The 21,902-nt window shown below is 48.3% G+C and overlaps 3 protein-coding genes and 1 long non-coding RNA gene across 13 annotated transcripts in view; 1 reads left to right on the forward strand and 3 right to left on the reverse strand.

Moving 5' to 3' along the window:
- The window catches only part of LOC125992383 (uncharacterized), a 155,856-nt gene extending 150,538 nt beyond the window's left edge, over window positions 1–5,318 (reverse strand). For 3 of the 9 annotated variants that reach the window (XR_011086221.1, XR_011086217.1, XR_007489595.2), the window contains exons 1-4: window positions 5,037–5,177; window positions 4,371–4,489; window positions 4,125–4,212; window positions 3,880–3,915 (exon numbers count right to left, since the gene is read on the reverse strand). This is a non-coding gene — a long non-coding RNA (uncharacterized lncRNA). Of the gene's footprint in view, window positions 1–3,879; window positions 3,916–4,124; window positions 4,213–4,370; window positions 4,490–5,036; window positions 5,183–5,237 lie in introns of those variants that run through there. The other 6 variants (XR_011086216.1, XR_011086218.1, XR_011086219.1 and 3 more) reach the window with 6 other exon arrangements.
- Window positions 5,319–5,845: 527 nt separating this feature from the next.
- On the reverse strand, window positions 5,846–13,342 carry brd1a (bromodomain containing 1a). The gene is made up of 12 exons (XM_049761320.2): window positions 12,740–13,342; window positions 10,774–12,196; window positions 10,391–10,547; window positions 10,189–10,320; window positions 9,678–10,116; window positions 9,283–9,603; window positions 8,612–9,151; window positions 8,411–8,537; window positions 8,202–8,335; window positions 7,564–7,673; window positions 7,096–7,250; window positions 5,846–7,015 (listed from the first exon to the last, which is right to left on the reverse strand). The coding sequence occupies exons 1-12, from the start codon at window positions 12,825–12,827 to the stop codon at window positions 6,832–6,834; spliced, it is 3,810 nt and encodes a 1,269-aa protein (XP_049617277.1). The 5' UTR covers window positions 12,828–13,342; the 3' UTR covers window positions 5,846–6,831.
- A 267-nt stretch (window positions 13,343–13,609) lies between these two features.
- On the forward strand, window positions 13,610–19,559 carry zbed4 (zinc finger, BED-type containing 4). 2 transcript variants are annotated; one of them, XM_049761322.2, is made up of 3 exons: window positions 13,624–13,772; window positions 14,640–14,684; window positions 14,956–19,559. In XM_049761322.2, the coding sequence occupies exon 3, from the start codon at window positions 15,143–15,145 to the stop codon at window positions 18,812–18,814; it is 3,672 nt and encodes a 1,223-aa protein (XP_049617279.1). In that variant the 5' UTR covers window positions 13,624–13,772; window positions 14,640–14,684; window positions 14,956–15,142; the 3' UTR covers window positions 18,815–19,559. The 2 variants fall into 2 exon arrangements, with proteins under 2 accessions (XP_049617280.1, XP_049617279.1); XM_049761323.1 differs by lacking the exon at window positions 14,640–14,684 and having other exon boundaries at window positions 13,610–13,772.
- alg12 (ALG12 alpha-1,6-mannosyltransferase) lies at window positions 19,280–21,800 on the reverse strand. Its single transcript, XM_049761343.2, has 9 exons — window positions 21,602–21,800; window positions 21,312–21,444; window positions 21,069–21,242; window positions 20,815–21,009; window positions 20,647–20,751; window positions 20,347–20,569; window positions 20,111–20,280; window positions 19,968–20,043; window positions 19,280–19,909 (listed from the first exon to the last, which is right to left on the reverse strand). Exons 1-9 carry the CDS (start codon window positions 21,758–21,760, stop codon window positions 19,633–19,635), a joined length of 1,512 nt encoding a protein of 503 aa, XP_049617300.1. The 5' UTR covers window positions 21,761–21,800; the 3' UTR covers window positions 19,280–19,632.
- Between the last annotated feature and the right edge of the window lie 102 nt (window positions 21,801–21,902).

Here is a 21,902-nt window from a genome sequence, read left to right on the forward strand (position 1 = left end):
ACGAATGGGGGGGGGGGGGGGGGTGATCACTTCTTGTCAATTTATCACAAGTGATGATGCGCTAACGACACCTCATTGATGTTGTTTGTGAGAAATGCTCAGTGCAAAAGGAGGAAAAAAAATTCTGTTGTCACAGCTTTGAGGTGTCAAAGGCAATATATTTTTTTTTTATTTGAAATTACAAAGCGAATAATAAAACCGTGGCTGGCAGGGGGAGAGCTTTCACAAGTCGATCGTGACGTCGGGTACGTTTGTTACCACGCAGCAGCTGTGCCGTTTGGTTTTGCAAATGAAAAGATGCGGCAAAAGTTCAAACTATTTTTTTCCCCCCCGTACTGAAAAGTTTAAAAAAAAAATTATTCAACCGTTTCTTTTCTCATTGGGTGACTCGTTGAAGTTTTTAAATGCTTTTAATTTAAATTACATATTATTATCTATATAAAAGGTGCTCTGTAAATAAAATCGACTTTTGTTTGCTGGGCAGGTGTGTTTGTATTTGAGCAGGCGGACGATGATATGAAAAGCAATAAAAGGGGAATCAGGGATGGGGGGGGGGGGAATAAAATGGAGCAATGCTCATTTCGGAGAACCCCGATTCTTCGTGCCAACAGATCCTAAATCGGAGAATGTTAAGCGGATATAGAAAGACGACAAATTGGTAGCCTTTAAAGAGCGCTTCGTCCGATCATACGACCGCTGCGAGCGGAAACATTTCAACACGTGAAATCAAACGGAAATTTCCGTCTGACCGTCTCATTAGCGCCGAGTCGCTCGGTCCTTTTCGTGTCGCGGCGAGATCCGAGCCAATTTTAACGAAACGGTGGCGAGACACCGACAAGTCACGCTTTTATCGCACCTTTTGACATTAAGTTAAAAACTCCGCGACTGATACTTGTACTAAAATGTGGATTTCCTGACCGATGCGGTTTCCGAGGACTTTTAAGTTGTTCAGAGAAGCCCTGAGGCAGGCCTGCACACACACACACACACACACTATGCAGATGAAATTGGGGGCGACGTTAATGGGTAAACACGGCAAAGTAAATAAAGTCCATTAAAAAGCTGGCGTGTCTCATTTGGCCGCTCTCTTTGCCGGAGTTAAGCGGGACACGGGATGGCGGGGAACCGCGGGTAATTATTCCCACGCTTGGAGGTCAGCCTTGATATCTCCGCTTTGCTCGCTCCGGGAAGACACGAGAGGATGCTGGAAGCGTCTAATTTTAGTCCGGCGCCAAGTTGAAGCTTGCAGGTGCGCAACGTGGCCCTGAATCTGACAAGGGGCTGAGTTATGTTTTGGGTCAAGTTCAGGGTGCTTTGTCGGTGCGAGGCTGCCGGCGGCGAGAGACTTTGGAAAGTTGCAAACTCCGACTTGGTGAAGGAAGGGGTGGAAATATCTCTCGTATGGGATCGCATCAACTGGCGTAGCTAATAAAGTGCTGGGTGAGGATATGGTACATAGCTCAAGGTATTCCTCGCCTGTTCCGTTACGTGTGTGTGTGTATGCGGCGTCCTCGCACTCACGGACACAAACAAGATAGAAAGCCATTGTTTCCCCTCTCGGGCGGAATAGGAATCTATCTTGCATTTGCTTCCCTCGCCGCGAGGGAGAGATAAGGCGGGACGCGGCGCTAATGTCAGCCCCTCCACCAGATGAATAAGCCGGGACGGCGGCGGCGGGCTCTCGGCTTGTTTTAAAGGATGTTACCGTCGCCGATCTGTAACGGACGAGTCCGATATCATATGAGGTCGTTAAAGGCGGGCGTTTTAGGAATTGATGGCGGCCCGGCGATGGGAAACGACGTCTTTACCGTGCGTACGTGAGACATACGAGCATGGGTCTTAAATTTTGGTTGACTAAAAAACAAGATAGAGGTTGGAGAAGCAAACACGGTGAAGCAGCATTTGGCCGTTGTGCTGCGGCGAAACGGGCCCGACGCCCTGAGCTGAGAGAGACACGCCGCGAGACCCGCCTGTACGTTCTCTGAAAAAAGCGAACACGCGCTTCAAGTCGCTTCACGTCAAGGCGAGCCGGCTTCTTTGCGCAAATCCTCTCCTACACTTCCCCTGGAAAAACACAGGCGGGGGCCAAGCACAATCATTCAGCGACACAGATCCGCGCATGATCTCGCTACAATGCTGCGAGCCGGGCTCGCGCCGGAGCGGCTCCAGAGAAGAGGTAATTCTGTTTCTATTTGTTCGACAGAGAAAGGGAGGGGAAAAGATAGGAGCCGCCGGCGGGGGCGACGGGAGGAGTGGGGAGCGAGAGGGGGGGGCGTAAATCTAACATAGGGGCCTGTGGCAGAGCCCCCAGGATCAAATCCAATTCTGGCAAGATACACATTAAGCCCCGTCAATCACAACAGTGTCCTTGGGATGCGGCAGAATGGTGATGAGAGCGGAGGATGGCTGGCGGGGAGTCTCTTTTTTTTCCGCGAGAGTCGGGATGCGGCCGTGTTTAGGCGTGTTCGAACTCGGCTTAGTGCCACAAACAAGTGCTACGACTTAAATGTAGATTTTCTTTTGGAACAAAATCCGCAAATCGGGCCCCCCACTACCAAGCTCAAAAACTCGTTAGCTTTGTTTACTTTCCTGACCGCCAATTACCTCTACTAATTATTTTCACATCAAAAAGGCCACATGTCCTCACCCCCCCCCCTCCCCTACTTATTACCCAAGGTGCAGCGCTTACGCAACCATCAGCGGCAAAACTTCAACCCCCAAACCATAAGCGCGTATTTGTGCAAACAAAATAAGCGCTCCGATTGTTTGCTAGCCAAAATGAGCCGCTAATCGGCCTAGACCAAGTCGGTTACAGATTAGCAGTAAATAAATGACACCCCAGGGGGCCATCGGCTGTACTCCCCCCCCCACCCCCTCTGAGATTTCATCAACTGCTTTCATCTCCCCCATTAGCAGGCCAGCTTCTGATCAATCGGCGCTGATCAATGAAAAATTCACCGACTTGATTGGCATCCGGAATCTCCTTACGCGTGCACCTTTTTAGCTTTTTCCGTTTGGTGTAAAAGACACAATAATCAGGTCGACGCAATCTCCGCAGAAGGCGTGCGACTGCGAGGCGGGAGGGGGGGGGGGTTAAATTTACATAAATTGCATTTCGATTCTTTTGAAGTTGTTTGTTTTGCTCACCTTGGAAACGCACTATTTCTACTTCTCCTCTGTGGTAAGACGTATGCGCACCCCATAAATATTTATCTACCCAGGGCTTGTGCTATTCTAGCCCAGTGTTTTGAACATAGCCACTGGAGATTGGACCTATCAGGGACTCGCAGTGAGAGAGAGAGAGAGAAAGAGAGACAAAAAAAAAAATCGAGGAAAGGCGCTGGGAGCGAGCGGCGGAGGATAATATTTTTTGTGCATGTTCCAAAATGGAAAGTGGATGGTTTTGCGTGATGTTTAATGCAGAAGGAGCAGGCCAAGTTTCAGAGTGCGTTTACTTCACGAGTCACCCCACACGCCGCCAACTTTCAGGCATAAACGCGCCTCGGCAGTACTTTTTTTTTTTTTTTTTGCAAGGTTAGAGACTTTAGCTTCCACTTTGAATTAAAAAGTCAAGACGTTTTTGCGTGAACAAACAGGCAAGGCCGAGAACTGGCAGGAAGTATATTAAAAGGGTTTACTTTTAATGAATAAATAAATCAGCGCTCTCTTTAAACAGTTTCGTTTAGGGTGGGAACAAAATGGCGGCCATTACACGACTTTCCCCTCCCTAAAATGTACTCTTAGTGATTAGCAGGTGGAAAAAAAAATCTTATTTTATATCTTTTTAATTAATTGGCCTCTTTTAGATTTTTTTCTTATAAATCTTCATATCGGTCAGACCATAATAACAATCAAAATCGGGAATAATGTGATCCTTACCTTCCCAATCGTGTCCATCCAAACCACTCTTTATCTCTGTGAACATAAAATCATCTGATTATTATTTGATTCTTGTTAGCCTGTCAACAAAATAAATAATATATGTTAAAATACACACACAAGATAAACACCAAGAAATAAAAATAAAAAAATAAAATAAAAATCAACACAGAGAAAGTCAAACAAATACAATAAATGAAAATAATATTTTGGTGCCCATGTGGATTTTAAGATGAGGAACATACCTGTGTGGGAGCTTTTTTTTCTCTTGGACTCACACACACAGGTGACACTTGGGACCAGGACGGCAGGCGGACGGACACAAGGACTGTCCTGTCACATACACACACAGATCCATAGGTTAGTTCACTTGACTTTTTTGAGAAAGGAAAAAAGAAGTGAGGGATGATGGAAGAAAAAATTGGAAGAAGAAATGGGGAGAAGGATGGAAGGTTAGGAAGGAAGGAAGGAAATGCATCGTGTTTACGTACTTTTAGCCCACTTTTGTTTGTTTTGAGGTGAGCTCTGCAGACTTTCTAGATGTTTTGGGGACCTGGACGTCCAACCTAATGAGGCCAACCTCGTCTCCAGCCAAAGTCACCCGATGACCCTGAAAGAGAGAGATTGATATTCACGCTCAACTCTGTTTCCTATCCACTTGACTGTGGTGTTTACCTGCCAGCACAATTAGTCTCAGGTGAAAACAGACCGAAAGGAGAGACGTTGCTGTGAGTGTGTATGTGGACGTGGCTTGATTAGGGGAAGCTGTTTATAAAGATGGGAGATGTCTTTCAAACGTCTTCAAGGTGGCTCCCTTATAACTGAAGGGCCATTACTCGCTCGTTTAATCCCCATGATGCTACTTTCCCCTCTCCAAGTGCCTCTGGCTCAAAATAACAAACGCCGGGTTGGCTTGAATTGGAAATAAAATGCGTGTTTCATCAACTTTTAACTCGCATTTGCATCTTGGACGTGACTTGAATGTAAAAAAAAAAAAAAAAAAGTTTAGAAAATGTGATTTGAGTGTTTAAACAAACGCCAAATTTAAGAAAAGGAAAAGCGTTCGAGAAATAGTTTTAGCATACGCGCGTATGTTTCCACTAACAATATGAATTTAAATACGTTTTATTTACATGAATTTAGCAAGTTTATCTTACCGGCATGACGGGATATGAGCTAATTGAAAGGCTAATTCAGGTGTGTACAAAGGAAACAAATGCCAAATTTGAGAAGTGAAAAAGCACCAACGTTCGAAAAACAGTTTTTTAGCATACGCGCGTATGTTTCCACTAACGAGTACAGTGTAAATATGAATTTAAATAAGTTTTATTTACATCAACTTAGCAAGTTTATCTTACCGGCATGACGGGATATGAGCTAATTGAAAGGCTAATTCAGGTGCGTGCAAAGGAAACAAACGCTGACGGAAAGGTCCTTCAACGGGGCCACAGCGCCACCCTATGGCCCGCCTTGGAACTACAGCACTCCCTACTGGGGTCGCTTACTACTAACCAGGACGTTTTGTAACAATATTTGAAAAAATACAGCAGATAAAAGGCTCACAAAATGAATTCAACGATTTAAAAAAACTGTGTTTATTGAACACATGAAATGCATTTTATTTCAGGCACTTTTCAAGTCGTTTTGGAGGATTAAAAGAAAAGAAGAAACAGCCGACCTAACTAAAATATGAAATTAAAATGAGATCAATTATAAAGACTTGGTAAAAGATGTGTTTTGAGTGATACGAATGTGAAGAGAACGTTTGCATTTCTAATATTTCTCTACTTGAGGATATGAAAGGCCCCCTACAGAGCCTCAGAAGTCCTCATGATTAATAAAATAACCTTCCATCAAATTTCATGTACTTCTTTTCAAGCTCTGTGGTGCATGAAACACTTGAGCGCATTAGAAGTTAACCAATTTCAATTCAAATGCATATTTAAACAAAATTCATGACGCTGTGTTCATATTTGGATATTTTTTATTTTTTTGCTTTGTGTTGATTTGACTTGATAGAAACAAACTAAGGTTAAATACAAAATGAAATTAGCATAACCGATGCTACCCAGAAAAAAAATCTGTATTCTGACATCTATAAAAAAAAAGTTAGAAAATCATATTTGTGAAAAAAAAAAAAAAAGGCAAGACTCCCTCTCACTCAAAATGTGCCACTTGGACAATTTCAACATTAATTCCTCAAATATAAAGTCATGAAAATGATTTACAGTAAGTTAGTGCAGGCAGGTATCCTACAACTATAGCAGAATTTTCAAACGCATCAAAAAAAAAAAATAGTACATTTTTTTGCTCACACATCCCACCTACAAACAAAATCTGGGTAGCAAAGTTTTTGGTTCATTTGTTCACAATATCAGACACATTGTTGTATCCAAACCATATAAATATACTATATAGGAACAAAAATAGACTAAAATTATTCCATACAAAAGGATTAATACCAAATAGAGGCTTGATAATAAAGTTCAATAATTTAAAATGGGGGGAAAAAGGAATACTTTCATACACATAATTCGCCCCTCACCCGTTTGAACAATTTGCTCTTTTTTTTTCTTCCTCTTCCCCCTTTTTTTTCTTGCTCAAAGTCTCCATACAAAGCAAAGTGGGTCAAAGCTGCTAAATAAGTTAGTGTCGAGTTAACTATACATATTTACAGTTTACATACAAAGGCGGGCGTATGGAAATATACACCATGTCGTTATTTCCACCAGGATAGTTGCCGCCATTCGGAAATCTTGAAATGTGAAGAAGGAAAACGTCACGGGGTTGGTGAGGATAGTGGCGACGCTCTCAAGGTGGAGATAGGGGGGGGTTAGGTGGTCATTCATTCCAGCAGCATGTCGGAGGAGCGAGTTTTAGCGGGCCGATCGGTAAACATGAGCGTCTCCGAGAGAAGACAGAGGTACGTGAGGAGGTTCCCCGCTTAGCCCGTCAGTCCACGTCGCTGAGGTCGCTGACCGGTTCGTCCCGCACGATGCTCAGGTGATTCATGGCGCGGCTGAAGGCCACCTGCACGGCTTTACGGACGCCGGACGTGCGGCCTTCCATCATTTTGATCTTGTCGATGGTCTTGTCCGCGCCCAGGGGAACCATCTTGGATCTAGGAAGCCACTGCCTTTGGAAGAGAGACATTTTTTTTCGAATTCATTCTCAAGTGACATTTGGGAAGATGGAAACCCGCGAACGGTCGCTCACCAACTGCGCTTGGTGTCGAAGAAGAGCACGAGGTAGAGTTTCTCGTCCGATTTGTACTGCATTTGTTCTCCGATGCGGAGCACGTCCATGGGGGGCATGGGGATGGACACGCCGTTGTGTTGGCAGCCCACGCGCGGCATGTGGGGGTCGATGATCTACACGGAAAAATACAAAATTTATTTCGTTTGGCGTCAACGTGCACATGCACTTAATAGTCTTGCTTGCAGTCTGGCATGCATAGGTCGAGTTGATGACCAGCTGTTAAATTGCGCCCCCTAGAGGGCCAAGTGGTTAGGTGCAACTCAGCTCGATTCATTCCAATTAGAATTGCCCTACCTTTGTGGCGCCAAGGCACATCTTTTAGAAAAATGTTGTGCTACAGATAGTTTGTCAAATTTTCTTTCCAGAGTAAAAAATATATATATATATTCAAGTTATGATGTGTGTTATTTGGTCCGAAACACTCACCAAGGCAGGATAGGAGGGGTAGCCACTACATTTGGCCCAAACTAGCTTTAGGGGTTCCAGTGCAACTGTTGCAGCACTAGCGGGCATCCAAATATTGCTGTTGCCAACCTCTACGGAAGCGGGAACACAACACCAAACAGGATACAGGTGGGTTTTAAAAAAAAAATAGAACACACACACACACACGGCAGAAGCACAGCAGGAGCACAGAGACGATCGGGGGCGGGAAATTCACATTACAGTTATTGCACTTCATCAGCCATGTTTTCTGTTCACTTAATGAGCCAAATGTGAGTTTTTCCAATGGGGGGGGGCGGATGTTGCCACGGCGACAGACAGACACCGGTCACTGCCAAGTGCCACAACAAGTTGGCTCTGGAAGCTATTGACAATTTGCAACCTTGTGTCGTCCTACTCGAACTTTCATTTATTTATTTATTCATAAAAAGCCTGTCAACATGCTTGTATTTTTTTTCACATTAGATTTATTTTGAATTTTGTTATATTTACTATATATTTTTAATTTATATCTATCTGCCACAAATAGCAAAATATCAGGATGGCCTTCCGTAAAAACGATTATCGGCGATAAGAATTTTTTTTTTTGTATATCAACACGCAGTAGTCGGGAAACTTACCTGCGGCAATTCGTGCGGCTTTGGCAAAATTGCCATTTTCGATGCAGGCAATTAATTCATTCTTATCGTCCACGGTGTTTCTCCGCAACAAGGCCGGTTTGCCTTTCCCGCATTTTGGAAGACTGAGAATGGTGCTGGAGACAAAAAAAAAAAAAAAAAACATTTAGAGGGTTTTTTGTAAGATTGCTGACACGGCGAGCGAGTTTTACCCGGGACCTCCGGGTAGACTGCTACATGAGGAAATGGACGACTCGGAGGCGCAGCGCCGTCGGGGCTCGGCGGGTCTGCTGGGCTGGCCGAGCTCATCCTCGGCCTCCAGGAAACCTCGCGACAGTCCTGAGAGGACGCAAAATGGGACGCGAGTTGCCAAAGCCGTCGCAGGACGTGCGGTCGAGTCGTTTTGATCTTACCCATGTCGAGTCTTTTACCAGGAGACTCGCCATCCTCTTTGTGCTCGTCCTGTCCGTCGAGGTGCTTCCTCTTTTTGCTGTGGAGTAACGTCTCCAGCCTGGGAATCACCACCGACAGGAATGATTTGGACGCCAGCTGCGCGTCGCCGCCGTCCAGCTCCTCGTCGCTGTCTTCGTCCTCGTCGTCTCGCCCTCCGCCGTCCTCGTGCGGACCGGCGGCTTTGGAATTACGAAAGAGCACGGCGCTCCGCCGAGCGACGGCGTCCGCCGGCTCGGCCAAAGTGGAAGTGGCCACCACGCTAACGTCGCCGTCGAATAGAGGATCCGGGAGGGTGCGGCGGGAGTGGCCGTTGAGGAGCGGCGGGGACGGCGGCGGGTTTGGCGGCTCGCTGTCGTACGTCGCACCCTCGCCGGGGGTTTTGCCCTCGCGATCCGGGGCGGCGTCGATGGGTTTGAGGGTCGGGGGTTCGGGGTTGGCGTCCGAGTGGATGAGAGGCGGGATGGCGTCGGAGGGCTCGAGTTTAGGCGGGAGAGACTTGTCTGCAAGAGGGAAACAAAATAGTGACTGCTTGCTCCCTTTAATGGTCCAAAATTATTTTTATTATTTTATTTTTTATTATTATTACTACCATAAATAAATAAATAAATAAATAAATAAATACGCTGCATACCCTCGTCGTCCGGGAAATGTCCGTTTAACTTCCATTTCTCCTCTTTGGGTTGCACGACACCTCCCGCCGATGCCGAAGGCGCCACAGAGGCCGAGCTGCTACTGCGGTTGCGGTTCCGGTGGTGGTGAGTGGAGGACTGGACCCGTGCCAGGCTCATGTCGCTCCGCACGTCGTTGATGGTCTTTTTGAGCAGCTTGATGCGTTTGCTGCGCGACGGGCTGGACTTCATGGCGCAGGTCAGGTCTAACTTCTCCAGAAGTTGCTGCAGCTGCTTGTCCAGCGGCAAATGGCTGCGATTGGCCGACACTAATAAGCGATCCACTGAGGAAAAAAAAAAAATTCAGTGTTACCATGACGTGTATCAAATAGACTTGGACCGGTTCTTCGGGCTTTACCGTCCTCCCACGAAAAAGCCGACGTCTTCAATTGAGGGGCCTCGTCTAGATGCATCCCGCTCACCGCGTCAAAGCCGATCTTCTCGGCGTCCCGCCTCGCTTTCCGAATCACCGCCCCGCCCTGATCCCGGAGTCGAACTGCGGCCCGGTAGAAGTAGGTCTCCTTGGAGTTGTACTTCATGCAGTTATCCACAATGAGGTCAAAGTCCTCCTGGAAGCGCTGGAAGTCGCAGTACTTCTGGGCGTCGATGCGCTGGCGCATGGTGGAGAAGTCCATCGGGCGCTTGATGTGGTCCAGGTAGTCGGGCACCTCGTCCACGTCCACCGGCTGGGTGAAGATCCTGGCCTGGTCTTTGGACACCAGCTGGTCCAAGACGGCTCTGAGCAGGATGCTGAATGGCGTGAGCTGCATCTCCAGTAGGCTCTCTTGCAACTTTAACTTTTGACAAAGAACCGAGAAACATTGTGATTTTCCACCCAGGAGGAATTTTTTTTTCTTTTTCTTGATTACCTCCTCCCTCTTGAGTTTCTCCCTCTTGCGGATGAGCTCCAGCAACAACCGGGCCCTCTCAAGGTCGTGCCGGAGCCGGTGCCACTCCTTCAGCTGCTCCTTCAGCGCCCGCGTATCTTCCTCGGTCTGCTTCTGCAGGAAGAAGAAAAGGCCGATATTTGACAAGGCTTGACCAAAAAAACCTTCTGACTGATGAACAAACCGGCTGTGCGTTCTTCTGAGACTGCGAGCTCGTCTGCAGACGTCGGATCAACGGAAGCCCGTTCCTGGATTGACGTTTGAGGGTCCAGTAATTTAGAACCAGCTCCACGAAGGCTTTCTTTTTCTGGACTGAGACTTGGTTCAGAATGGTTTGTAACCTGGCCATGGACATGAAAAGAAATAAATAAAAGTTAGTGAAACAATAAAGTGAAGTTTGATTTGTTTGTTGATGTACTTTACTGCCGTCTTGTGGACATTAGTGGTATTGCATGCTTTTTTTGCTTACTATACATGAAATTTGTTGGACACAATGCAGCTAACTAATCATCGATTTCTCAACATTTGCACAAAAACATGTTTGGAGTAAAAAAGAAAAAAATTAACCTGTGAGAAGGAAATGTAGGCAGAGCAGGAGGAGACAGCGCCTCACTTTCAACATCAGCTTCCGGTTTCTTGCTCTTCCTCTTATGCTTGCCTTTGCACTGCCCGGCTCCTCTGCTTCTATCCGATTTGGCGCCGAACCCATTCTTGGCTTTGGCCCGGTCGTATATGGTGAGCTTCCTCCTCACGCAGCCGTTGGGCGTGTGCGCTCCGCAGTAGGCGGTCTTCTTGAGCGAGACGGTGGGCTCGCCCGACTCGGTCAGGTCTTTGACGGGCTCAATCTTCATGAAGAGGCCGGCCTTTTGGGCGCAGCTGACGTGGAAGGCGGTGTAGCAGTTGGCTTTGTGGCACTGGATGCACGCCCCCACGCCCTTTTCTTTGCACAGGTAGCAGGTGAGCTTCCAGCGGGCCGGCGGGATGTGGCGCACGCCGTCGATGGGCTCGATGAAGGTGGTGTTGGAGAAGCCCACCTCGGGGACCCACAAAGCGCACACCACGTGACCCCAGCGCCCGTCGTCTGTTTTTTTCACCGCGCCGCCCTCGCTGGGGCAGAGGACGCAGCGGGCGGGTTGCGCCGGCGACTGCAGGCAATGGCGGCAAAGCCACTGACCCTCGGGGACGTAGGGGACGCCGTAGCACTCCTGGTGCACGGCCACGTTGCAGGCATCACAGAAGAGGATGGCGTTGCTGTTGTGAGCCTCGCCGTCCATGCAGATGCAGCAGACCGTGTCCTCGTCCACCGACGCTTGCTTCTCGCTACCTTTATCCAAGCCCTCCAGGTACAACTCCTTCTCAAAGCGGTCCACCAGGAACTCAAAGACGTTAAAAGACACCTGGCTGGCGCCTTCGCTTCGCCGCTTTTCGTTGACCAAATCCAGCCAGGCGTAATCTTCCTCGTCCATGTCGTACTCCGTTTCCTCGTCCAGCTCCTCCTCGGTCTTCTCTTCGTATTTGTAGTAAGAAGACGGGCGTTTAGGAACTGCGGGCAGGTTGTACTCCACGGTTCGGAATTTTGCCTCGGGAAGTTTTGGACCGGGATTCGCAGCGACGGGATGGCCGCCGCCGCCACCGCCGCCGCCTCCTTTATGAGCAGCGATGCCGAGAGCAGCCTTTCTCTTCTCCTGATTGTTTTTTAATCGGACCGACCTCAGCAGAACCTGCTGCTGCGGCTTATCGGCGTTCTCCTTGTTGTTGGCGCACTCCAGCATCTCCCGCAACACGGGGTCGCCGTCCGAAACCACGTCGAGGCGGTCGAAGACGCTGAGCCGATGGATGCGGCCGTCCAGTTCGAACTCCACCATTCGCTGCGCCTGGGCGTACGTCAGGATCTGTTTGTTGGGCGAGGGCTTGATAGGCGACGAAGGCCTCGGCGGAGCCGAGACTCGGTGGTTCCGGGCTTTCTTCTTCATCTCGCTGCTCCGTGTTTCTGCAGAGAAAAACACATTCAGCCACATGAGCATTAACAAACATTCAATAATAGCAAATAGTGTTGCCACTTTACAGAAGAAATATCTTATTGGAAAACAAAAAAACGGATTTTGGGTGAAATCTGTGACTCCCAGGAAGCTGCTCCCATTCATGCAACAAAATAGTGTGACAAAATGTGTCTCGGAAACATTGCAGTAGAGCAGAGTGTCTTTTATTGCAACACAAAAAGTTTTCTAAGTTAAAGTTGAGTAAGTGCGTAAAACGATCGCACTGCAGGGGGAAGCGGACATTGATGATCACTGCGCAAGTTTGCACTTGCACAACAAACCTGGATAGTAAAGTAAAATAATTTTAGATTCCAAAGTAGCCGAGCGGCTAACAATAACATTGACAAGCTAGCAGGCATTAGCACGAAGAGCTAACAAGCCTACTAAAAATGGAGTCAGGTTAAATAAAAGCCTTTTAGATTGCAATGTTTGCACAAGTTTGCAAAGTAATGCTACTGTGAGATGCATTTTGGATTAAAATGAAGGACACATACCTTTGCTTGTCAAACTGTTAGCTCGCCAGCAGCCAGCAATGGCGACACGGCCTGCTAAGTGGCTCTCTTCTGTACGCCGAGTTCTCATCCAATTCGGCGTTTGGATTCATATGCTAATGCAGGCTTGGTGCTTCGTTCCGTTCCGACGATCCCCTCCACGCTAGTTTGAGGTTTTAAAGGGTAATTCATAATCGAGCGATCGAGCCGGAGTGAAGAGCTGCAGAGAGCAGCAGCGGCGGCAGCCCGGGCGGCTCTTCCACCCCCCAACACAACAATGCATTTTCAGCAGACAACTCCCAGTGCACGCAACGCTCGACGCGTGACGCTGGAGGTCATGTTGGTAGCGAGTCGTATTTCACACAAAAGCCCCATCTGTCACGCGATCTTTTGACGAACGCTACATACACACAGACACACAAAGCTAAACCCGAAAACAAAGCGTCCAACAGGGGCAGCAAACGCGAGCCACCGCGGTGAGTTTACGTCCCCATCGTACGGTGGGTCATTTGATTGATCGTTTCTCCCCCTAACACAAATAGCACACAAACATTTATTTCCAAACCAACCATTCTTGCACTCACGTTTTATTTAAAACCCCTAATAAAAATAAACATATTCCACTTCGCGTCTACCCACGCATTAATATGAAACCTGGATAGCGAATGCTCTTTAATTGACAGTGAACGCAGCACACGTTGAAGCGAACGAACGAGAACCCCCTTGCAGGTCTTTAAATGACGTCAACGCCGTGCATGGTCTTATCCCACATAAAGATTCACAGTCAAAGTCACGCACAAGTGCTTCTGGGACGAACATCAAAGTAGTGTCGTGCAATGACTGACCCATACATCACCACTTCCCCTTTTGCCGTTCCGCTGACATCACGAAAACCTGTTCCTTCCGTCGGACGCTGTGTGGAGCTGCTTCGGCCCAACGTGCAGACAAAAGCAACAAAGTGAAGCCCCCCTCCCCTGTCCGGATCACTCCAATGTGTCAATGTTCGTGGGCCGAAACGGTGGGGCAGCACTTCACGGTAAGTCAGCAACCGGAGTCGAATCAATGCAAGAGTCTCGCTCGGGAGCGTCGTTGGGGAGAGATCTGACCTGGGTTGGGTTCGGTTGGGTTCTGTCTCGCCGGGTTGAGCTACTTGGCTCCGATGTATGGCCTAGCTAGTGGCTAACTAGAGCAATCGTAGCGTGGTACCAAATAGTCAAGGTTCGTTTACGAATCCCTCAGAATCCCCATTGGAGTCAAACGGGAGTCTATTGTGCGTTACAACTCGGTCATAACATCGTTAATCGCCCGTTTGTTTTGGTGAGTGCATTAGCCTCAAAGCTAGCCGAGTTAGCACCAGAATAGCCACCATGATGTTTACTGATGGTGTGTCGTTACTACTTGTTTATTACTAACGCGTTACATGTTATGAACAGCGCTTCGTTTGCTTTTTGTGAACGACACCGTTATTATTTAAGATTGGAACCAAAGCTAATTAAATATAAGTTATCATCTAATGCTGTTATCCTTCCGGACTAGCACTTGAGTCAAACCCGGAAAAGGTTGTCTAATAGCACTTGCGAAATGCTTTGCCATATGTGACTATTAATATTCACCCTCTATTTAGAAACGCAATCAAAATAACAAATATGTTGCAGCTCCAAAAGCAAAATTGACGTTTTATTTGTATGTAATTGTATCAGGGCAGCATAGTGACCTAGTGGATAGTCAGTGTGCTTCACAATTTTAAGGTTCAAATCTCATCACTTGTTTTTTTTCCCCTTGCTGATGTTTTGTATGGGTGCGTTGACTTATCGCCTTATTTTAAAACCAGGGTCACCAAAGTAACCGAATGAACCGGCCGGGCATTTGAAGTGCTCATTCCGTTTTTGCTTTCTTTTTTTAGAAAATTCCCCAAAGATGGCCGCCACTTGTCATGTTATAATTAAAGGTAATCCACACAGTAGTGAAAAGCATTGCACAATGTGTGTCATGTCCCTCAGCAGTTAAAGGTTGCACAAGAGCACAGGAAGTGCACGAGCGGCTCGCCAAGAGCTACTTGAAACTTATTTTATGTCAAATGTTCTTTGGAATTCTCTCCAGCCAAAAAAGTGTCACGAGTTGAGTTCGAACTGAACATGTCGACGGACTCATTTGAGTGTTATTACCTGTTGTCATATCTGTGAAGAGAATGGACTCTGACCTTGTTTGACTCTGTCTAGGTTGTGTGCGGCGAGGTGGAACTATTTGGGTCATAAATGGAGAGGGACAAGCTGGCACCCTGTGACCCGCACAGCCACGTCAAACTAACAACACCTGCCTGAGGACCGCCCGGCCAATGACGAGAAGCGATCCCATCTGACGAGGCCCACCTGACCGCAAGAGAGAAACCTTTGGGCTGCCGCCGCCATGGACAAGGAGGACGACACGTCCGGCGTGGGCGACGATTCGCTCGACGGCTCCGTGGAAAAGAAACGAGAGGCAAAAGGAACCTGCCTGAAAATCGAGGGTCAGGACGGATACGTTTTTAAATCCTACAGCATGAAGCCGCACGAGACCACGGAGGCAAAGTCGTCATGTTCGTCCAAAACACTGGAGAAAGCCCTTTCTCAATCAAGCCATCTTTCTTCTCAGGGTGATAAACAGTCGGAGTCCGACACGGATCCGGCCTCGCCGTCTCTTTCGAGCAAATGGCTCAGCGTGCACACGCATGAAAATCCGGAGAATGGAAAATACGAACCCGGTCAGCCTATCAAAGACGAAAGCCGGGACGCAAACGATTTAGAAGACGAAACGCAAGATTTTGAAAGACTGGCATTCGGTAACTCATTCGGCCCTTTTTTGAGTCGCGACGGCGACGACTATAATTTATTAAGCGGCTATACGAGCACCCTCTACGACGTGGCCATGGATGCCGTCACCCAGAGCCTCCTGGCGTCCATGAGGAATCAAAGCAACCCGAGGAAAAAATCTCCCGCCTGGAATCATTTCTGTATCTCGCCCAGGGACAATACCAAAGCAATCTGTTTGTACTGCATGAAAGAATTTAGTCGGGGCAAGAACGAGAAAGACCTCAGCACCAGTTGTTTGATGAGGCACGTCCGAAGGGCTCACCCGACCATGCTTTACCAAGAGGGAGCGGACTCGGCCGCACCTAACCTGAATCCCCTCGCCTCCATCCCCCCTTCCCCAAACTCGCCAAAAAACGGAGACTTGAACACGTATCCCGGCTCGAAGAACACGTCGCCGTCCGCATCGTCGCTTGACAACTCCGACCTGTCGTCCAAAGAAGTGCTGTCCAAAGCGGAAGTGAAACCCGAGCCGCTCGCCGACTCCATCTTTAACGCGCTTGAATCTTCACATTCCAGTGAGAACAACCTCGAGGAGATATCGGACGGAGGGCAGGAGCGCCTTCCGAGCAACCCCAAAAACTCCAGTTCCCGTCGGAGATCGGCCGTGTGGAAACACTTCTACCTTTCGCCCATGGACAATTCCAAAGCCGTCTGCATCCATTGCATGAACGAATTCAGCCGAGGCAAGAACGGGAAAGATCTGGGGACGAGCTGTCTGATTCGTCACATGTGGAGGGCCCACAAGGAGGTGGTCATTGAGGAGAACGGATTGGGCAATCACATTCCTCCGCCCTACTCCAACTCGCCGTCGCTCTTGTCCCGCACGCTTTTACACGACCCGCTGGACATCAAAAAGGAATCGCCTCTTCTTCCGTCTTCGCCCGAAACCATTTTAGACGAGTTGCCGCAGACGGCGGTGGAAAGCGGCGATATCAAGGACGAATCCGACGAGCCCATGCTCCTGAGCGAACGGGACTCCTCCCTCAATCTACCCTTCGGCGCTCACGGGGACGACACGCCCTCGACCTCCTCGCCGTGCGATCTCTCCGACGCTCCCGGCCATAATCGAAATCACATGGTGTTTGAGCAAAACAAGAAAATCATGAAACGGGTCAAGTCGGAGGTATGGCAACATTTTATCGTGTCGCCGGTCGACCAGTTGAAAGCGCTGTGCCGCTACTGCCCCTGCGTCATCAGTCGGGGTAAACGGGGGGACTTTGGTACGAGCTGTCTCATGCGGCACCTCATGAGGCGCCACCCGGACGTCCTCCAGAACCAAAAAGTCGCCGACGACAAGGAGCCCGCCTCGCAACCTTTCGACACGGCAGCCAAAGCGAGCGAAAAGCCCGGCGTCAGGAAAAAGTCCCAAACCGTTTTCAGTAAGAAGACGTCCAAACTGTGGAACCATTTCTCCATTTCCCCCGCCGACCCCACCAAGGTGGTCTGTTTGCACTGTAGCCGCACTATTAGCAGAGGCAAAAAGACGACGAACCTCGGCACCAGCTGCCTCTTCAGGCACATGCAGAGGTTTCATGGAGACTTTCTTGAAAGCAACAACGCTATCTCAGGTGACGCGCCGCCGTCTGCTGGAAATCACATCAAGCAAGAACCCGCCGCAATGCCCGTTTACAAAAGGGAACAGAACCACGGGAGCTTTGACCAACACCACCCGGTTGCCCAAAAAATCACCAAACTTATCGCCGAAATGCTTGCACTGGATCTTCAGCCGTCAGCCATGGTGGAGAACGCCGGACTGAGCAGACTTCTCGAGTACTTCCAGCCTCAGTATTGCCTACCGCCCTCTTCTTACTTCACCAGCACCGCCATACCGGAGATGTACGGAAAAGTTCGGGACGTCGTGCTGACGCATCTGAAAGAGGCCGAAGGAGGGGTCGTCCACTTCACCACCAGTATCTGGCTCAGTAGCCAAACAAAAGAATATTTGACCCTGACGGCCCACTGGGCCACGTACGAGTCCAGGGTCAGACCCCAGGGCCAGGACTTCCACTGTTCGGCTCTTCTCAGCGTCTCTCAGATAGACTGCGACCAAGATATGCACGACATCCCCAAGCAGCTGGAGTATCTGTGGGATTCCTGGATCACGTCGGCGGGTCTCAAGAGGGGCTTCACCGTCACCGATAACGCCAACATAAGGAACAATCTGGAAGACCACGGCCACGTCACCGTCCAGTGCTTTGCCCACACCATTGACCTCATTGTCAGCGAAGCCATAAAGAGTCAGAGGATGGTCCAGAACCTTCTGAGTATGGCTCGGAAGATCTGCGAGCGCATTCACCGCTCGGCCAAGGCGAAGGAGAAGCTGGCCGAGCTCCAGAAGGACCACGGCTTACCCGAGAACCAACTCATTCAGGACATTCCCTCCAAGTGGAGGACTTCCCTCCTCATGCTGGAGCGGCTGGTGGAGCAACAGAAAGCCGTCGACGAGCTGTCGATCGAGTGCAATTTCAGGGAAATCATCAGCTGCGACCAGTGGGAGGTGATGCAGTCCGTCTGCAACGCGCTGAAACCTTTCGAGGTGGCCTACGGGGAAATCCGCAACCGCGCCGCCACTCTGGGACAAGTCATACCGCTCATCCACATCCTGAACAGAAAGATCGAGCTGCTCTTCGACGAGACGGTGGGCATCGACAACATGCTGAGATCTCTCAAAGAGGCCACGGTGAGCAGGATGTCGGCCACGCTCAACGACCCGCGCTTCACCTGGGCCACCATGCTGGACCCTCGATACAAGACGTCATTATTCACCGAAGAAGAGGCAGAGCGATGTAAGCAAGACCTGATCCAGGAGCTGGACCTGTTCTCTTCTACCTCGGCAGAAAAGTCTCCGCTGCTCAACGGGCGGGACGAAGCCCCGGCGTCGGACAAGGACAACATCTGGTCCCTGATGGCCGACTTGAGGCAAAAGGCCAAACACGAGGAAAAAGCAAAGTCCTCGGAGCTGGCCGTGCTGGAGTACCTCGAGGAGGACATACTCGATCAAAGCTGTGATCCGCTGGACTACTGGAACTTGAAAAAGTTCCTGTGGCCCGAGCTCGCCAAAGTCGCCGCCCGTTACGTGGGCTGCCCTCCCAGCATCGTGCCGGCCGAGGCGCTGTTCAGCACGGCCGGCGTCAATTGCGCCCCCAACCATCCGAGGCCCGTGCTGGAAAACATGGAGGGTCTGCTCTTTCTCAAGGTTAACCTCCCGCTCATTTTTTTTCAATACTGATGAAGCATTAACTTGAGGGAAGGAAAAAAAAAAATCTTAAGGACCAAGAAACATAGCTGTGAATTGTGTGATGTACAGTCTCATGCATACACTGATTTTCTTTCAATGCTGCAGCCAGGGGGGCGGGGTTAATTCTATTATGTGTGTACTACTGTTTGAACACTGAAGAAGTTTTCAACGAAAAGTCTCAGCGAGAGTTGAATCAGGGAGGGAGGGGTTTTTCTAGTTGTTAGGGGTTGAGTGTTTTTTTTTGTTTCCTCTGCTCTCTCCTTGTGCCTTATCCAAATCTACTTCAGGTCAAAATGCTGTAAATATCATGTTTGCGCAATCCACGTCAGGTTTGCTTTTAAATATTCTCGATTTACTGATGCGGAGTTTTCTCGAGGAAAACGCCGTCCCAAAAAGTACATGCTGTGACTGAAAGATGTTTTAAGTTATTTAATTTTCATTGTGAAATTGTGGCTCGCGACACTGTCGTTTAGAGATTGACTTTTTTTTTTTTTTTTTTTTTAATGAGTGTAAGATATTGCTGTTTTTACAGAATTGAGAAGTTTGGAATAGACAATTTGTCTCGTAAAGCACAATGTCGGTTTATGTTCAGGGGATTAATTTATGGGTTTGAGAAAAATAATGTTCTGTACATTTTTATAAGAATTTATTTACTTGATTTGATAAATGTTGAGCATTGAAACTGGAAACATGCAAATGTTGCAGCCATTTGTAAATAAAGGTTTTCCTTACGTCACACGGGTGCATTTGATTTTCTTCTCGGGTTGGAAATGAGAAGTTTTTATGAAAACGTATTTGTTAGTTTGACGTTAACCTTGAGGAGATGAAGTGGGAGAGTCGGTCACCTGACTCCTTGATGAGACGACGGCGATCCTCTGCATCAGCACAGTTTTGTTCGCCAACATCACGCTAAAAGGCGGGACGCCAAACAAGTGGCGAGCGATGCCATCGTATCCGCGTATGAACACCAGGGGGCGATGAGTGTGGCGAAGAAGCTCCATCTTGGTGACGTTTGCCTCCATCAGGAGATGCGTGAACATTTCCACGTCGGGACTTGCTGGATGCAGATCCTCTCGTTTGTCGTATCTGTTGAGGACACTTATGTGAGAAAAAAAAAAGTACATAATATTTGGAATACACTAACCTCCAATGTGGGTGTTGCTCCAAGAACCGAGACACTCCGGTTTCAGCAGCGTACGTGTCAATGTGAACAAAGACGTCTGAGGAGATAGCAAAAGTTTGAATCGGCTTTTAAATCATTTTTGTGTCCAGCAAAGTAATCCTTACCAGTTGTAGCCGGCAACAACCTGTGCAGTTCCTGCATGCCTCGCCCTCCTGGGTAGTTGTGATGAGAAACGTAGAGGCAAACGCCCGAGTATGCCACGTTCATCACCAGCTGACCCACCACGACAGCCGATCCTAATTTATACAGCCACGATTTCCGGTAGTTGCTTAAACTAAAATAAAATAAAAACACATTACAATATGGCGGCGTTACGCTTCATTTCATTTCGTATACAGACATAAAAGAGCAGCCTCGGGCGGCCACCAGAGTGAGCACGGGGAAGGTGTAGATGATGAAGCGGAGCTCTTTGTGCGGCAGCAGCGAGTAGACCAGGATGAAGGTGACGGCGGGTAGCAGTAGAAGCCTCGTGCGCCGGTCCAGCAAACCCAGCGGGACCAGCGGCAGCGTGCAGCCCAGGCCACGGGGCAAAGCCGAGTAGAAATACCAAAGGAAGGGCGAGGTTTAAAAATGAGTTAAGGAGACACCGATTGGGAATTTCTGAATTTTTTTTACTTCACCAAATATATTTTAAAGGATATTCCCCAGTTGGAGCTTTTGTTGAGGATAGCGTTGTACCATAGAACCTGACCTTCTGGCCACAAAGGCTTCCTCCAAAAGAAAGTGTCAATCGCCACAGTAAGAGCTGCAAGATATAACAAATCAAAGTCCAGCCTAAAAAAAAAATGAATGAATGCACACCACTTACCCAATGATAGCAAACCGGCGGGAACGGCGTAGTAAAAAAGATCCAGTAAGCTCAGCTTTCTGCTCCACAGTGACACCAGCAACATGAGTCCCAAAAAAATGCAGAGTTCAGAGCGGAACACGATGATCACAAAAGCGGAGAGGCCGATAAAGCTGCCGTGTTTGTGAGCCATCCAAGAGGTGAATGCAACCAGGACTGCCGAGAAAAAAAAGGTGAATTATTTCAACAATATCAGAATTAGCATATAAACTTACCAATCGGGAGCGCAAACACATTAGGGAGCGTCCGGGTGCTGTAGAACATGAGGTGGAACTGAGAGGCGCACATCAGGCAGAAGAGGAGCGCCACCGTGGAGCCAAATTGCCTCCTCACCTCTCGCTGCATGTGCCACAGCGCGGCCATCACGCATGCTCCCAGGGTGGCTCGGACTGGACGTGAGGAACAGACAACATCTCAATACGCTCTTCAGATAACTTTGTGAGGTGCGAGTAAAATACCGATAAGCTGCGTGGAGAATTTTGGTGCGTCCAGCAGAGAAGAAAGAAAAACAAGAGGGGAGCAAAGGATGCAGATGAGGAGGGGACCAATGAAGGTTCGTGGAACCACACCAGGGAACTCATGGTGGTCGTACTGAAACAAATCAACAATAAGAAGAAATATTAGTGCTAGGAAACGTCTAAACAACCATTTTCCATACTTATGTTCCCATGTTTTCTATTTGCTAACTTTTGTGTACAATTTTAGCCTAGCCTGCTAGCTTCCCCTGCAACACCTGCTGCTTCCTTACCTTGTCAAAGTCAAACTTGTGATACAAGAGGTCGTGGGCCGCTTGCAAGTTGAAGCTTTCTTCCACTTTAGTGAATGGACAAATGAATAAGTGTAACAGAGCCACGGATATTAATAAAAACAACAATGGGAGCCCCACAACATTCATTTTGTCAGCCATGACAGTTGGTGGGTGTCGTTACTTCCGGTTTAAAACGGACGTGACCTACCAAGGCATTATTGCAGCTTAGAAGTATTATTTTATTTTATGTATTATATTAAATACAACATTTGTTTGGAATTCAATATTACGGGGAAAGAGG

This window comes from Syngnathus scovelli, chromosome 22 (assembly GCF_024217435.2).
Source record: "Syngnathus scovelli strain Florida chromosome 22, RoL_Ssco_1.2, whole genome shotgun sequence".
Lineage (NCBI taxonomy): Eukaryota > Metazoa > Chordata > Actinopteri > Syngnathiformes > Syngnathidae > Syngnathus > Syngnathus scovelli.

Bases quoted from the DNA above. Each gene is read 5' to 3' on its own strand.
- brd1a (XM_049761320.2), bottom strand. From the start codon at position 12,827: ATGAGAACTCGGCGTACAGAAGAGAGCCACTTAGCAGGCCGTGTCGCC. The intron at 12,197-12,739 runs GTATGTGTCCTT...TTTTCTCTGCAG, and splicing joins TAACAGTTTGACAAGCAAAG to AAACACGGAGCAGCGAGATG. The intron at 7,674-8,201 runs GTAAGTTTCCCG...CCGCTTCCGTAG, and splicing joins AGCCGCACGAATTGCCGCAG to AGGTTGGCAACAGCAATATT.
- zbed4 (XM_049761323.1), top strand. From the start codon at position 15,143: ATGGACAAGGAGGACGACACGTCCGGCGTGGGCGACGATTCGCTCGAC.
- alg12 (XM_049761343.2), bottom strand. From the start codon at position 21,760: ATGGCTGACAAAATGAATGTTGTGGGGCTCCCATTGTTGTTTTTATTA. The intron at 21,010-21,068 runs GTAAGTTTATAT...TTTTCTCGGCAG, and splicing joins TGTGTTTGCGCTCCCGATTG to TCCTGGTTGCATTCACCTCT. The intron at 20,044-20,110 runs GTAAGGATTACT...CTATCTCCTCAG, and splicing joins GTTGTTGCCGGCTACAACTG to ACGTCTTTGTTCACATTGAC.